The 16,734-nt window shown below is 40.0% G+C and overlaps 2 protein-coding genes across 3 annotated transcripts; one reads left to right on the top strand and one right to left on the bottom strand.

The window, feature by feature from the left end:
- Positions 1-1,059: 1,059 nt before the first annotated feature.
- Positions 1,060-3,703, bottom strand: LOC308413046 (uncharacterized protein; the record flags this gene model as incomplete). Its single annotated transcript, XM_080907831.1, has 4 exons — positions 2,922-3,703; positions 2,070-2,226; positions 1,832-1,908; positions 1,060-1,356 (listed from the first exon to the last, which is right to left on the bottom strand). The coding sequence occupies exons 2-4, from the start codon at positions 2,203-2,205 to the stop codon at positions 1,060-1,062; spliced, it is 510 nt and encodes a 169-aa protein (XP_080763957.1). The 5' UTR covers positions 2,206-2,226; positions 2,922-3,703.
- Positions 3,704-5,094: 1,391 nt separating this feature from the next.
- pgap6 (post-glycosylphosphatidylinositol attachment to proteins 6) lies at positions 5,095-15,931 on the top strand. 2 transcript variants are annotated; one of them, XM_080907347.1, is made up of 13 exons: positions 5,095-5,298; positions 6,795-6,978; positions 7,074-7,275; positions 7,859-7,986; positions 8,092-8,357; positions 8,697-9,043; positions 9,153-9,249; positions 9,846-9,960; positions 10,246-10,388; positions 12,142-12,320; positions 12,674-12,820; positions 12,929-13,045; positions 13,134-15,931. In XM_080907347.1, the coding sequence occupies exons 1-13, from the start codon at positions 5,232-5,234 to the stop codon at positions 13,455-13,457; spliced, it is 2,316 nt and encodes a 771-aa protein (XP_080763473.1). In that variant the 5' UTR covers positions 5,095-5,231; the 3' UTR covers positions 13,458-15,931. The 2 variants fall into 2 exon arrangements, with proteins under 2 accessions (XP_080763473.1, XP_080763474.1); XM_080907348.1 differs by lacking the exon at positions 5,095-5,298 and having other exon boundaries at positions 6,836-6,978; positions 7,220-7,275.
- Positions 15,932-16,734: the final 803 nt, after the last annotated feature.

Below are 16,734 nucleotides of genomic sequence, written 5' to 3'. Positions count from 1 at the left end.
TCAGTTTTTCACCAAAACTTGTTTGAGTCCATAAGAAGAGATTCATTCTTATATCTGGAGGAAGATATTTTTCAATAAATATTAATGTTAGCCCGCGACCTTGTTCTAGATTTGAATTTTGGCCCACTGTGTATTTGAGTTTGACACCCCTGCCATAGGACATGTCAAGAAAAATACATTCATTTAAAAAAAAAAAAAAAAAAAAAAAAGAAGAAAAAAGTAAACAATCACATAAAGACATTAAACACCTGAACACAATGTTTTGACGGATCACAGAGATGGCATGTATTTAAAAAAACTGTCCACACAAATGTTTTGCTCTACTTCAACAAGCACGCACATACATACGCACGCACGCACGCACACGCACACATACATACATAAAAATGTTCTTGCAATCACGTCACACAGAATACCTCAAGGACACAAACCGCTTATCATCAACTTAATAGGTGTCTAGAGCTTGAAAGTCTAATTCATTTCCTGGATTGAACAGGATCCAGTCATTGTCAACTGCCACTTGGTAAGCATGGAAATGACATTCACAAGTGCAAGGAAGTAACAGTTTCCCACACAATACCCAACAAGTATCAACATTCAAAATATACTTGATTTTAAAGAATTGAGGTATGGCTTCAGTGTGTACATGGCCAACTACAAAAACATCCTCAAGTTCATATTTGACACTGCTGACCGATATAGCAGACACACGCTGAAGCACTTTATCCTGAAAATGCACATCTGTAAAACTTTTGTTCATTTCCAGAGCATTCTGTAAGTCACCTGGCAGAGATGAAAATGGCACACTGACACTTGTGCTGAGTGAATGTTCAAAGTCAACAGGCAACTTATCTGAAGAAAACTCCCAGCACTGTTTCATTTGATGACGATTGCTAAGAGTTGCAGTGATGTTTACAAAGTTTTTGCATTTACTCGCTAGATTTTTGAAATATTGATGCTTGCTTTCATATCTCATACACCACAAAGGGCGAAGAGGACCATACATCAAAATCAGCATTGGGTAGTCAATAAGGTAGTGACACTTGGGTGGGGGCGTATTTAATAGAGTTGGTTAAGTATCCTGGCGACACTTACTGGCAGGGGTTTGTCTCCCTGGTCTCCTATGTTGACAATGCAGTTCTGAAGAAAGACAAGTGTTTTCTTGAAGTATGCAGGGTAGGTCATGTTGAACACGAAGAAGGTGGAGAATGCTGAGATGTAGGCCTCATCCAGCGAGCGGCACGAGCAAACATCCACTCCTTCAACTGTCACAACACGGCGACACTGTCTTAAGAGGGCAGTTGTCCAACTCTTATCCTTCATTCGAATGGTTGGGTATGGACTCGTGGGAGTATTCTGCAGAAGAGGAAGAAAAACATTAGTATACAGTATGTTTAAGCAATATGTGCCAAGTGGATTTTCAACAGATTCCTCAAATTACCTTCTTTATTTGCTAGAAAACAAAACTGTCTATTCTGATAACCTGTAAACATGGCCCATACTCCAAACAAAAAGCTTCTTGACCAATGACTGTTGTGGTAGTGTTTGATAAGCTGCTAAAGTTTGACATAATATTCAAGGGCAAAAGCAATCACCCCTGACAGTGACAGTACCTGTGAAGAAGAATTTCCCTAAGGGGACAATAAAGGTCTATCTATCTATATAAACACCAGACAAAACCCAAGAGCACAGCAGCACTGTGGATTAACAGCAGTGTTTCCCCTACATTAGCTTAGCTGTGATGCTGAACCGCAGCTGAATTCAGCTCCATGCCAACAAAACCAAGAATGAAACTTGTGGCCAAAGGCTATGCATTGCATCATGCATTTACCTCTCCAAGGATGATGAAATCTTCTATCTTCTCCTTGAAGATGGATGGCAAGAGAAGTGCCCCCTTGAAGTCAATTCCTAGGTCATACAGATGCAAATGCACTTCATTAGATTTTGATAGCATGCAAATTCCCATTAACATGCTCTTCACATGACACTATGGTACATCAATTATCTTTGGAAGAGAGAGCAAATGAATTGTCACAAAATTTACTATTTGTATGAGGTCAAATTAGCACCTGTAATGTCTTCAGCCAGTGCATTCTCTCTTGCCTCCATGTAGACCTTCTTCAGTGGCAAATCCTTGGTCATTTGAAGAACAGCAGTGAAGTTTTTGCTAAAGTGGCGACAGATGTTGTCTTGGCAGGGATGCATTAAATCAACCTCATCACACAACTGGAAATGAAAAGAGCAGAATAGACAAAAGAATGACATTTTACATTGAGGATTTAAACTTTTGACATGTTTAAAGACACAGACTGGAGATAAATGTAAAGTGCTTTAACCCTTGAACAAAAATTCTAAAGCTAATAAACAGATTGATTAATCAGTTAGTACAGAAAATAATAATAATCAGATTTAGAGACAAAAAAAAAATCATTAGCTGTTTCCCCAATCATCTTAACAATTCTTGGGTTGCAGACAGTGTCCCTACGCAGAGCTTACAGTTCTCATATTCGAAAATCCCAAATCCCACTAAGTAGGTGGAATGGTACAAATGTGTACCTTCCATTGTTTAAAATCCCTTTGAGCGGGAAACACGTTAGATGGGATGAATTTTGCTTAGAGAACGATTTTGTTAATACCTATATTTACATACTAGCATGTTTTGAGAAATTATTGATTTTTTTACATTGTTGTACACGGTTAGTGACTATTTATTGATAAAACACTGGAATACGGCGGGCAGACAGACGTTGAACATTCCACCAACAGTCTAAATAGTCCACATTTGTACCTTTCTTTGTTTAAAACTTAGCTAACTGCTAGCATTCACCCATGTTAAAGCTAGCTCTTCGGACTTTTGCTAACTCTACTGTAAAATTACACGTTGTAATTTTTATAAAAACACAAAATCACACCCGACTTACCTCTAAACCTTTGCGCCTCGTCGTCTGACATCAATGCCTTCTTCCATCAACTTTTTAAGGAGCTCCTCCGTGTCGATAACCCCCTGAGAGTCATTTTCTGCGTCAACGCTAGTCAGCGCGGAGGCGGAGCACTCATCGCTGCTGGCTTTTCAGCCTTTGGGATTAATGCGCGTTGCGAACTTGATACATGGACATTGTGGTATTAATGCGTTTGGAAACCGTTATGCTGTCTTGGCGAACTATATTTGTAACTTACAAAATGTAGTCACCGTAACATAAAAATCTGCTTGACATTTTAACTTCCAAAGAACCTCGGTTTAACTTGATGTTGCAAATTCCATAAAAACCTCCCAATTAATGAACAATTCTAGGATGTAGTAAAAGCGAAAAAGTAAATGGCCAAACATAACAGTAATATGATTTCACGTTTTTGAAGGCTACAACCAAGATTTAAAACATTAAAAATTATAACTGAAACTTAATAAAATGGAAATGGACCAGTTTTTTTTAACATCATTTGGTTGTGCCTGCATGTCATTGTGTGTGTTTTTAAAATATAATTTAACATAACTTACACAAAGGTAGGTTACAGATATTCTTTGCATCATAGGATAATTTATGTACAGAGGAGAGGACCAACAGATTTGATTATAACATGTAGCTTTTATGAGCACACTCACATCTCATATGAATTTTACAATTAACCAGGCCCATCCAGATTTTCCCATGCTGACCCATTACCACATTCTGCCACTGTCACTGCAGTACAGGTCAAAATGGTACAGATTTGTACTTTATTTCAAATTGTACCTTTAAAGGGGCATTTCTGGACTTTTAAAGACCAGTATTGTACTTTTAAGGGAACATTTTTTTTAAATGTACCTATAGGTACAAAAATGTTCTTCTCTCGTACCTCTATTTCTGAGAGTGTATTTGTTTAAGTAACTTTGCTTAGCAGTTTTCTTATCTTGAATTTTATGGACACTGTGCTTTCTTTCCTAAATCTCTTGAAGATAGGGGAAAAATAGCAGAAGGTGATTTTTTTTTTTCAATTTAGAGTAAGGCTTTTTGTATTTATGAGCCTAATATATCTTTTTTATATATAATTGCCAAGACAATAAAAGTAATTTATTGGTACTCTTGTTTGTTTCTTAGAAGAAAAGCCTGAATGTTAAATGTCATTATTGGTGAAATAACTGTTGTGTCCTTATATAGTTGGGGAATACATTTTTTTTAAGGTAAAAAGCATCGTCTAACTTGTTAAAAGAACTCCCATAGGTACTGCGGTGAGTTTGGATTTGGTGACTGCTAAAGCTGAGGCCTGTTTGACATCACTTTCAAAGTCACCAAACCATTCAGGGACACGTTTTTGCCCAGCAGATGGAGGCATTTTCATCCAGGAGCTCACTGCCATCAGGACATGTTTCTGCAAAGGTTAAGGGCAGGTGGTCTTTCACAGTGATCTGCAGTGATCCACCCCTATCAACCAATCCAAACTACTCACAAAATGCCATCACAGCATAACAGAGCCGGGACAATCTAGGATCACAGGAATTTTTTGGTCCCGCCTGCACAAATTACACCTGTCCTGAGACTAAATGTAAACTTGGTTGTGGAAAAAGTGGCTACAAAAAGACTAATTTTAATTGCCAAAGGTAACAGTTCATATAGGTTAGAAATCCACTTTTTTATTTTGCTGTATCCCTCTTACTATTTTAATCAATTTGTTTAACCTCAGCATATTTTAAAGAACAACAGGAACAGGAAGAAACCAGGCTCGGGAAGAGGTAGCCAGTTGGAGGTTAACGCGAGAAAGATGGGGCAAAAGACATACTGTGGAGCAGAGGCAGGGATTAAGTTTTAAGCCTAAAAACTGAAGGCTCTGCCTTCCATTCTACTTTTGAATATCCTGGGAACCACAAGTAAGTCAGTAGTCTTTTTATTTGTTTTTCTTTAATTTATCGTGATAATCATATGTCCATTGTTAGTGGTGTAATACGTGTTAACGCAAATCCACAATTGATTATTTTGAATTTTTTTTTTTTTGCTTTATTAGCAAAAGTCAGATTTTTTCCTTTTTTTATATTTACATATTGTCTCTAAAAACTAATGAAATTGCGAGGGAAATACACAAGCCTTACATAGTATGTGTGTGTGTTATTCTTTCCGATAGGACGTAAACGCAACGTGACGTCATGTAGAGAAAACAGGAAGTGTTTCAAAACGTAGGGATGTCTTCTCGGGGAAGGTAAATTTGCAAGTGCAGGTGGATACGGAAGATGTAGCGACTCGGATAGTTGGGAAGGAAACATGAAAGTTTGGTTTCTATGTAGTCTCCTTTTCGTTGCCCTGACGGATTGGACATCAGGAGACGACGGTAAGTGTTTCGGGCAGAGGTCACACAAAGTCCGACGTATTAGCACTTTTGCTAGCAGTCATGGCTGGCTTGAAGTTAACTCGTGAAAACACATGAGAGACGCACTGAGCTGCCAGCGCTAGTCAGTGAGCTCACAGTATATCTATGCAACGATGCTACTAACTGGTTATTTACCCTGGTCAAAGAAAGCACTTTGTTTCTACTGGTGTATAGACATGTTTAGCCCTCATTGTTTTTGTTTTGTTTTGTTTGTTTGTTTTTAGTCTTATCTTGTCAAGTGTCCTGTATGCATTTCCTTTCTCCCAAGAATGTAAATATGTAAATATTTCTTATTGGAAATGTATAGCTATCTATATAGTGTAATTTATTTTTTATATAAGGTCAACAACGACAACCTACTCCTCACCCCACCCCAAGACACACACACTCTTAATAAACAAAAAAAAAAAGTAAACACACAAAACCCCTTCCTTATACTGCCTCATATCTTGGTAGTATGAGTAAGAACAGTAGATCATGAGCTCAGAAATGTATGTCTACTTCTCAAGATTAAAAATGTATATTTAAATATATTAATGACAAAAATAACCCAGCTAACTTAAAAGCCTTAAGCAGCGTGTGACACGACTAACTGCCAATGTCTGCAGAGGGGATTAAAAATCCTAATTAAAGATGAAGGCGTTTTGCTGGTTAAACTAATGACATTCAGTCAGTCAGCCAGGTGTTTTATGCTAAAGTGCTGGCGCAACCTGGTTAATTTGCCTGTTTTGTTATACTGGACGTGGTCAGAACTGCCATCAGTGCTCTATTATGAAAGCTTTCCTTGCCACTGTGCTATAGGAGTTATTAATAAGGAGTTATTAATGAGTAACACTCCATTTTCTCTACATCCCACATGTTGGCCAAGGTTCCTAAGAGAACAAAACTTATCTGTTATGATGCTACATCACTGAAGCCTGTTTACTTGCCCGTGCCAGCTGTGTTGCCACACAAAAAGCATATCGTAACTGGTCTCAGAGCAGTGAAAGCTGGGCCAGTAGCAGTTAGATGCTGGTCTCCCTTAAGTTTAGAGTCAAAGACCAGAGATCCAGAATGTGTTATGTGCAAATGACTATAAAAAAGGCTGCTGGCCTCTCAGCTTGTCCAGCTCCAGTCACTGTTAGTGGGGAACAGGGACTCGCATAAAATGGAGACAGCTACAGTTTCCTAAGAACACAAAACAAGCGCACCTGTAATAGTTAAGTGCAGCCACAAGATGTAATGTAAAGGATGAATGCACACACGTGAAGAGCTTTTTGACAGCACTGTTTGAGATGAAAGGGGAGAGATAATTGTCATTGGTAGGTTTTAAATATGCCTATTCTTGATTGGACAAGGGGAGCACTGCTTGCCTTGCTTGTCCTGACGGAATGCCACCGCTTTAGTGTGCGTCTCCATGTTTTGAGAGAAACTCCAAGATGATAAGGTGAAAGACTGTCTTACTATTTTTCCTGCAGATGGGCAGGTGACATTTGTGTCAGAGCTGTCATCCAAACCTGCCCAGAAATTATCAAAGTATGGCTGGTACGGGAATGCGAGGCTGCAGAGGTTTCACATACCGGAGGAAACCGCCATCGCTCGCTGGCTCTTTTCTGTGACAAAGGGCCACAGTTTCCACTGCGGGAGGCATAATGTCACTATGTAAGCTATGAAGTTTATTAATAATGACCTTTTGAGACTCCTTATAATGTATTTTATCCCCCCTAACCTAACCTTATGTTATAACCATTTTGCAGCTATATTCGATGGGGTGCCCCTCCTGTTATAAACCCCACAGGGCAGGAGTTTCCCAATACGACACTGTGGACCCCCTGTTTGTCTCTGACTTTACCTGTAATCTCAGAGAACTCCACAACTTTTAACCTCTCTGACCCTGCCCCAGGTGATTGGTACGTTGCTGCTCACTTGCCTGAAGATGATGGCCGCATTGAACAGAAGGTTGGTATAGAGCAGCATATGGTGCATGTTGCTGCTGCTGATGCCACAGTTAGGTTAGCCACAATTTTTCTTCCCTGATCCAGTGCATTAAAATTTCTGTGACGTTACCAGGAGTATATGGAAGAAAGAACTGGTTTAAATTTTCTTGGCTGTTTCAAATTGTCATCTAATTTTAACAATTATGTAACCTTTGTACTTGCATGAGGGTGAGGGGGGGCAGGCAATGTACATTGTTAGTATTCTGGTCATGTTACACTAGTACTCACAATTTCCTTTATCACTCTAACTTGATATATGGGAGCAGTTTTTGGTTTCTTTTGGTTTTTCATGCTAAACCGGCTGAACCACGTTCTTTGGCTCTGTTCCTCCTGCAAAAGAGTTTTCTTACTTATCATTTGATCTGTTTACATTTTATCTTAAATCTCTGCATTGTGTTGGTGTGCATTAGTTTCCTATTGTTCTCCTGTAATCACCTCCTCTTATTCACTTATTCAGACTCTGAATGGCGCCCATCTGTGTAAGAAGAAGTGTGCAACACAATGTCTTTATTTATAGACCTTTGTTGTCTGTCCTTATCTGTTAGGGTTTTCCTTCCTGCTCCTATTTCTTCCAGCCTCAATTGTCAGTTAGGAGAGCAGTGGACACACCTGTTTTGCAGAACGGCATATTCCTGACACAAACTGCAGCCCCTGACAGACCTACACGCCTTAAGTAAGAAGTGCATGTTTTATTTCCTGTATTTCCAGTCTTTGCACATTTTTTTCATGCATCAGTCAGAAGACCGTAAGTGAGTGTATTTTGTTCTCTTGCTCTTAGATTGTATGTTCCTGAGTTTGCCTCTTCCCTTTCGGTTTCTGTGGCTGGCTGTTCATCAGAGGAGGGAACGGAGATGGGAAACTGTTTCCTGGTCCTCAGGCTTGGCTCAGCTTCTCTGCAGCAGGGCCCAATAACAATGAACTGCTCAGGGTTTAGCTGCTCTGCAGCTCTCTCTAATCCACCTTGGGACACCTGGATACGAGTTGTTATTGAGAGCACCCGAGCCAACCGTACTGTTACCTTCAGCGTTGTCTCAAACTACACAGGTGAATTCAGAAATATGTACACTGAAGTATGTACACACATTACACCTGTGTTTGAAATCACTCTTTACTCACTACAATATATAAACTACGCTGTGGACCCAAAACATCCACCAGTACCTTAAGAAAAATAGTCTAAAATATGGTCACTCTCTCATTGCATCATCATGAATGAAAAGAAAAAAAGAAGCCTGTCAAAAAATAAACCCACATTTCTTTTCTCTTCCACTTTGACAGTGAGCTCCAAATGTTTAAATAAGAAGTGCTGAATGAGTGCATGATTCCAGACACAACCTGTATTTCTGTTCTAACACATTTTCTTGTGTATCCATTTTGCTTCAGTGGGATGTAAGCCAAAAAGTCTTGGCCTCAAAGCAGATGATGAGATCTTTAAGCTCCATGGCAACAGCAGTTATAGCAACTCCTCATCATCAAGCAACAGTTCGGTGCTTGCAGACACAGGTGTCTCCAGCAATAAATCGTTTTCATGGATGTCACAGTTGCTGGGGTCAGCGTGTGTGTGGAGCATCCCTGTGCTGTATGAGGAGGTGGATGTCCTGTCACTGCGATTCACCCCCGTTGGTGGAGCCAATGTTAGCGTTACAAATACACACCCCACGCTGCTCACATACCCCCTGCACGCGCACGCCAGTGGTGGCACACTCAACCTGCAGCTCACACTCAACTCTGTGAGTAACATTGAATCGCTGTACTTGCATAGACAGATTGGAAAGTCACAGAGTTGAGCTTCTGTGGAGATTTGCGTTGATACATGCGTCTGTGTTGTGTTTTTTGTAGACTAACATGACATTGGGGAACAGCAGCAGTGTGGTTGCATGTCTCTCTCCCTGGACTCCAGTCCTTGAACTGAACCACTCTCAGTCGTGTCGCACAGGTACAGTAGCACTGATTCAAATTCACACACATCAAACACCAGAAAACATTGCTTATGCCTAATTGATCAGAACGCTTTGATGAAGAATTGCATACAAATGTCTTAATTTTTGTAGATAGATTATAAATCAGCTGAAAATTTTTCTGTTTAAATTGTTTTTACATAAAGTTCAAGTGGTTTTCTATTACAATTCACTTTGTTATCATGGCTTATTTAGTGTAGCTTTATGGGATCTCTTAAAAGTGTTTCATCCATTTGTCATAGCTGTGGCTCAGGAGGTAGAATAGGTCATTTTCCGATCAGAAGTTTGGTGGTTTGATTACATGGTGCATGTCAAGGTGCCCTTGTGCAAGGTACTGAATCCTGAGCTGCCTAAGATTCTTAGGTATAGAGAAAAAAAAGCAGTTTTGTTATTGGGTGAATGACTAGGAAGTAATTTGAGTACTGTTGAAAAGTTCTATGCAATACCAGTTCTTTTATCATTTCAAACAAAATCTAACACAAAAAGGTATAAATTTCAGAATTCACAGTGGGTCTGATTTTTAGATGACAATGTGTCCTGTAGACAAAACAGTATGTTGTTGATTTGATGACAGATTTATTTGGAGGTTATGGTGTTGCTGTGAATGCCAGCGTTCCTAAAGCTGTGGTCAGGCTGCCTTTTCCTCAGTCAGCAACGTGGTACCTCACCCTGCAGCTTATATGCAACAGGTAAGTACACACACACACACACACACACACACACACACACACACACACACACACACACACACACACACACACACACACACACACAGCAGTAGCAGACTGTGTTCAGTTATTCAACTTTTCTTGCTTCAGATATTTTTGAAATGTACACTAAATATGTACCAAATCTTACATTTTAGAAGTTTGAAATTTGATGAAATGAGGTGTCATTCATTTATTCATACTTTGTGTGTGTGTGTGTAATGTATGTATAATATTACATGCATGTGTTTGTGCTTTTTCTTGCAGCAGTAACTGTGGTAACGCATCAGTGGTGTCTGTGACCCCAGAGGTGTTCCTCAGTGCCTGTGTAGAGGACTGTGGGTTATACGGTGAATGTAGACTTCTGAGATCTTACAGCTACCTGTACGCTGGATGTGTATGCAAGGCTGGTACGCCCACACACACACAGGCACACACAGTCCGTCTCCCCTAAGAAAAGGCCTTGTTAAAGTTGTAGTAGAAGCACTAAAAATATTAACCTATGTCTTGATGCATGTTCAGTCATCCAGGTAAGGAAATCCCAAAAAGTCGATTCTGTTCATCTGGACGTTTTCAGTTTCGTCACTCATCCAAGTGACTTCTTCAGTCTCAGCTGACTACAGGTTTCCCCAATCTTATAAACAGTAAATTTCTTAAGGTACTGTTTTTCAGCAATTCAGTTTTGAGCAATTTGACTGAAAATCCTCCAAAAAGCACAGAGTCAGCTGCTCAATGAATGGGTGAGACAAACAAATTTTTACCGTTGATGTGCTAAAATCAACAGAAGAGCAGATCCGATAGAGATTTGCAATGCTTCTAGATAAGAAAATTCTTCAAAAGGTGTTTGAATTCACTGACAGCATGAAAAGTCTGAGACCAGGCAACAAAGGACGTTTGACCTTTTTGTTGTGTGTCGGAAACCAGAGCAAAATACGGAGAGTGTCCTCAGTGGCCAGAAGAGAGGAGGACGCCACACTGAGGATGTGGACAAGTGGGTGAACAAATTTGTCTGACAGACAACTCATTCAAGCAGACATCCTTCCAAAAGGGTTGAACTTTTGCTGTGACGCATTGAGAAATCCCACTAGTGGACTGATCACAGCCATTCTAAACAACAACATTGCAGACATGGAAGCAGAGCAGCTATGGACTAAAGTTTTGGCTGGTCTCAGCAACGCAAATCCCCCACCATCCAAAATCAGCACAGAGGAGAAGAAGGCACTCATATCGCTTAGTAATGACATCAACAACATCATCGTCTCAAGGGTAGGTGGACAGTTTTGCTAAAGCAGAAAGACTATCGTGAGAAAATCACTGAAGAAGTGGAGGTAATTCATAAGTGATTACAGGATGACCCCAACCTCAGCAACAGGACCACTCTCAGCACCGACCACGTGTGTTTGCTTTTGGAACTGTGTTTTAATTCCACCTATTTCACATATAAGAGTCAGTACTACAGGTAGAAACATGGGTGTGCCATGGTGTCCAGTTTCACCCATTGTGGCCAACTTTTACATGGAAGAAGTGGAAAATAGGGCTTTGTTATCCTACCCTGGAACACCACCAAGTCATTGGTTCAGGTATGTGGATGACACCTTAAGATGCGCCACAATTCACTGATCACATTAACTCGGTGGACCAACACATCAAGTTCGCCAGGGAGGATATGAAAGTGGCAGGGTAGCCTTCTTAGGCTGTGAGATTTCATTGGGGACATTTAAAAGTTGATGTAAACCTACACATATGGATCAGCATTTAATGTTTGACTCTCATCATCCACTGGAGCATAAACTGGCTGTCATTAGGATGCAACAACACAGACCCAACACCATCCCCACAGATACAGCAGCCTGAGAAGCAGAAGAACATTGTCACTGATTAGTGGTTGTTGATCTATGGTCGTGATAATTTGTATATAAGTGATCCAGAAACTGACCTCACAGCCTGTTGTTCATCGGTGGTGTTAGTCTCAGTCATTGTGCAAATGTAGTGTGTATAAGGGTGTGGAAACCTGCAGTCAGCTCAGACTGAAGAAGTCACTTGGATGAGTGAACAGAATCAACTTGTGTCACTGCAGCTTATATTTCACTAATATTAAAATATTTCGAGATCTCCTCCTTAAAAAATTACAGTCATGCATTTATTTATTTTCACTGTGTGCAGGTTGGAGTGGTTGGGGCTGCACAGATGATTCAACAGCTCAGTCGTATAGTCACCAGCTGTTAGCAACTCTGTTGCTCACGCTCAGCAACTTGGCTTTCCTGCCTGCCATCGTGGTTGCAGTCAAACACGGTTACATCACCGAGGCCTCTGTCTACCTCTTCAGCATGTTTTTCTCCACGGTAAAACATTCAGGAACATGCATGTACCTTTTTATACATGTAGACATACTTACGAGTGTGTTTCTGATACATAAATAGGTTTAAGAGTCGATTGTTATTGTGTGGGTTTGTGTAAGAGAGGAGACGGTGAGCTTTCCTGTTTCTGCTCTATTACACATTGAACTTTTAATAGCTTTAATATCATTTTGGCATAGTTTGTAGGTGGTACTGAGATATTCAGTAAACTTGTCACCAATAAAGATGATACAAAAATAGTAATAAAAAAAACCAAGATGAGCATCAGCAAATAATACTAATCTTAGTTTAAACGTTGATATCTGCCCTTACTGTCATTGTTTCCCTCTTGTTTGTAGTTCTACCATGCTTGTGACCAGCCGGGCATTGCAGTAATGTGTATAATGGAGTATAATACTCTGCAGTACTGTGACTTCCTAGGATCCATCTGCTCCTTCTGGGTCACCATCCTGTGCATGGCTCGCATCAGAAACGCATTCAAATATGTAAGATGCTGATTCCTTCCTCTTCTTTCATACTGTTGACACACTCTGCTAAGGATTGGTATGTTTTAAAAGGCTGTGTGGGTTTTACTCGCCCCTTTGTGTGTGTAGACTCTGTTCATGCTCGGGACTCTGCTGATAGCCATGTCAATGCAACTGGACCGCACGGGCCTGTGGAACCTGCTGGGCCCCATCCTCTGTGCCATACTGATCATGGTCATTGCCTGGGTAAGAGACGCATTTTCCATCTGTTGCAGATGTTGATTATATTTTGGACTGTAATAAAACTGTTTTTCCTCTTCTTTTCTGTTTACAGGTGCGCAAAGGGGTCCATCGACGACATTGTTACCCGCCCTCTTGGAGGCGTTGGGTCTTCTACCTGATCCCGGGGGTGTTGTGCGCCTTAATCGGCCTGTGTTTGTACACTTTTGCTGAGACAGAGGACAACTACTATTACACACACTCGCTGTGGCACATCCTGGTGGCGAGCTGCGTTGTGTTACTGCTGCCACCAAAGAAGAAAAACAGGGAGAAGTTTGGCTGGAGCAGTGGCTGGACCCTGAACTGGAGCTGGAGACCCCGGGTTTGTGGATACACTCTCTGTGAAGGCAGCAAAGATGAACTCTACACTGTCACATAGTAGGTCAGGAGATGCTATGTCTAGGTAGTGGCTGTTTGACACCCTTAGACTTACACGAGCATCTGATCCCTGCTGGTGTTGACATTTTACAAAAAAGTTTCCAAGCAATGTATTTTAAAAATCAAAGTGGACCTATATTCTCTTGGGTCCGCAGGTTTCTTATTCATAATTGCATTAAATTAAGTCTTAAACAAAACATGCACAAACACATTTGAAACCTCCACAGTGGACTATTTGATCAGCGGTTCATTGCACCAGCTTAATGTAGGGTTGAGCAACAAAACCTTAGACTTTATGCCCAGGCGTTTATGTGCTTTGCGTATGTTTCACTAGTGTAGGACATTAATGTTTGAAATATTTATAAAGAACTCTTTTAAGTCTTTATATTTAGTCTATTGACACGACTATGTTTAGATCCATTCGACACACGCTTGATCTTTAACTAACAGGTAGTTTTAATGCTAGCTTTTTTTCACGGCTGCTACGCTCTATTGTGCAGTTGTCCAAGTGCAATTCGCAAGAAGACAAATTTATTAGACCATTTAAAACAAAACAACACCTTTGCCAAAGTCTGCTTATTACATTTTTCATGCCTTAATGTTCAATTCAGTCTCCTAAAGGGCGTTGGACTCACAATTGACAGTTTTATAGTATCAAAATGACCACAGCTAAAACCACAGGTAACAGCATCTTTTCATTTGCCCGTTCTTCTTTCTAGCACCTACACTACCCACAATGCAATGCAACACTTGCACAGTCAGTTGTCCCAGTAAAGAGATTATCTTTGACTCCATACACAAATATATAATATGGTACTGTAAACAAATTTTAATGTATAAAGTCAGTGTGATTCCTTTTTAACTTGCGCTTAAGTTTTTGTCCAAATAAAAACTGTCTTGACCCTTATCGGCTTTGCCGTCACCCCAACAGACTTTGAGTTAGATGATATAAACAGGTGGGGAAATGTAAGTGTAAAGCAGTGTAGTAAATGTTAGCATTGTAGCTTTACATCACTATATCTGAATGTTCAAATGTGTAACGTGTATCTGAACATTTTCTACCCTTAAGGATGTTTATAGCCGAGTGTGTTATTTTTGTGAACTAATGAAAAAGACTTGCGCACAACTTTGTAGTTGCACACATGTTTGAGTTTACACAGAACTCCTCTCCTAATGAATCTACCAGTTTAACTTAGATTATAAAGTGATATAAACGGAGAGCAGACCACACTGTCATTTTTAGTGCTTGCTGTAACCACGGTAACAGCACAGAAGACTCCCCTTTTTATTCTTTTATCGTTGCTCGCATATTTTTCTGACAGGTGCACATTGCAAAACAATGATGTCAGACTTTTGGCAGTGGAACTTTTCCACACCAGTCACATGGCTGGCTCTGTTTGCTATTCTGTTTCTAAAAACTATTCACAGTGATAATAAAACGGCTTTACTGATGCTAAATCCTGTGTAGGTCTACATTGTTCCCCTCAGACGATATGTCAAATTCAGTAAGAAAATTGGTAAAGGATGTCGCCTACAAGCAGACCTGGCAATGGGATTGGTGTCATTAAAATCATAACCAAAGTCGTCCCTAGTTATGGGCTACATAACTAGGGATACAGCTCATAACTATAAATGTGAGTTTCACAGATAAAACTGAGTTCACTAACAAATGCATCTTTTACTGGAAGTTATCCATGCAAGTCTCTTTCTTTGTTTACAGATCTGCTTGCTGATACAAAAAAGGTCTCACATGTAAATGTTTTACACATTCAGATACGGTAATACACAGCCAGCGTACTTAGGGCCCCGTTTTGTTTCCATATTCCGTTTGATTTTCATAATCATTGGTGAACTAAGTAACGCCGTGTCCTTCTTTTAAGCTCTAATTCCGTTAAATTCTACTCCAAAACCACTTCCTGTATTCACCTGACGCACCTTATGATTAGATGCAATGTATATAGCTACTGATATTACATAGCAGAGCAATCCAGTGTTCATAGTGTGCAAAGTGGAACTTATTGAATGTATATTCAGAATTTAGTCTTGTGCCTCTTTGTGTACTTTGTATGCCTGAATGTGTGTTTTGTCTCTTCTACCAATAAGGCTGCTGAATACTTTCCATACTGTTTTATGTAAGATGTACACACTACTTTACACTTTGTCTAGTGTGTTGCATACTGTAAGGGTTTTGCACTTGGTTTAAATTGAATGTTTCCTACTAACACTCTTGCATTCCCTTACTTTTATTGTTGTAATGCTCTTTTTCTCTCATGTATTAGCGCGAATCACATTGTTGAATAAGTAGGAGGATGAATAGGATTTCTTCAATCGCAACACACTGTTGCTCTCTTAATGTGTAAACATGGAAAAAATGTAATGTTCGGCATCAGAAATGATTTTATTTCCCTGTACTGTTAGTCTGTCAAAAACCCAAACAGTATTTTAACCTACCAAAAATAAATCCATGTGTAAAGAACATAATTTCATTTGTTGTCAATGCTTTTTATGTGGCTGCTCTTTTCTGTTCCTAAGGCGAAGACACTCCATCGCCAGCACTTATACTTGGATAGCAGAGAAGGGATGGGGAACAGAGGGAAGCAGATTATCCTAATCCTCAAAAATGCTGAAAGTGTGTGTGTGTGTGTGTGTGTGTGTGTGTGTGTGTGTGTGTGTGTGTGTGTGTGTGTGTGTGTGTGTGTGTGTGTGTGTGTGTGTGTGTGTGTGTGTGTGTGTGTGTGTGTGTGTGTGTGTGTGTGTGAGTGAGTGAGTGAGTGAGTGAGAGAGAGAGAGAGAGAGAGAGAAAAAGTATTTCCCCCTTTCCATAAATAGCTTCCCTCCATTAGTAAAATTGATGGTCCTGCAAAGCTTAGAGATCAAAACATTAAGCTGAACTGCTTTGGTGTGGTTAGCGTGTAGACCTACCTCCGAAAAAATGTGAAGAATTTAAAAGCCTGTTTTTGGTTGGGGGTTTTTTTTGTTGTTGTTTTTTTTTGTTAACACGTTGTTGCTGTTGAGTTGCACTTCAAAAACTGTGGAATCTACACTTTGTGTAATATATAAACTTTTTTCTCTGTAATCCTGTAAACTTTGGAGGCTTGGTTCAGATCTATAGAGCTGAATGAAGCTTTCACAGGCTGAAAGAAACACTACAGTCACACTACGGATAACCTTTGTTATGCACAACAGAAAATTATTGCAACTGTGTGTTTGTGATTTTGTTGCCCATGAAATGGTTCCTTCAGAGTTGGGGACCAGGTCTGTGACCACTTACAGTTAGT

Source organism: Rhamphochromis sp. 'chilingali', assembly GCF_963969265.1.
Source record: "Rhamphochromis sp. 'chilingali' genome assembly, chromosome: 16".
NCBI lineage: Eukaryota > Metazoa > Chordata > Actinopteri > Cichliformes > Cichlidae > Rhamphochromis > Rhamphochromis sp. 'chilingali'.
Note: the sequence above shows the minus strand (reverse complement) of the source record. Positions and strands in the feature narration are given on the sequence as shown.

Excerpts from the sequence above, each read along its gene's own strand:
- pgap6 (XM_080907347.1), top strand. The coding sequence starts at position 5,232 with ATGAAAGTTTGGTTTCTATGTAGTCTCCTTTTCGTTGCCCTGACGGAT. Across the intron at positions 6,979-7,073 it reads GGGAGGCATAATGTCACTAT|CTATATTCGATGGGGTGCCC; the intron begins GTAAGCTATGAA and ends ACCATTTTGCAG. Across the intron at positions 7,987-8,091 it reads GACAGACCTACACGCCTTAA|ATTGTATGTTCCTGAGTTTG; the intron begins GTAAGAAGTGCA and ends TCTTGCTCTTAG.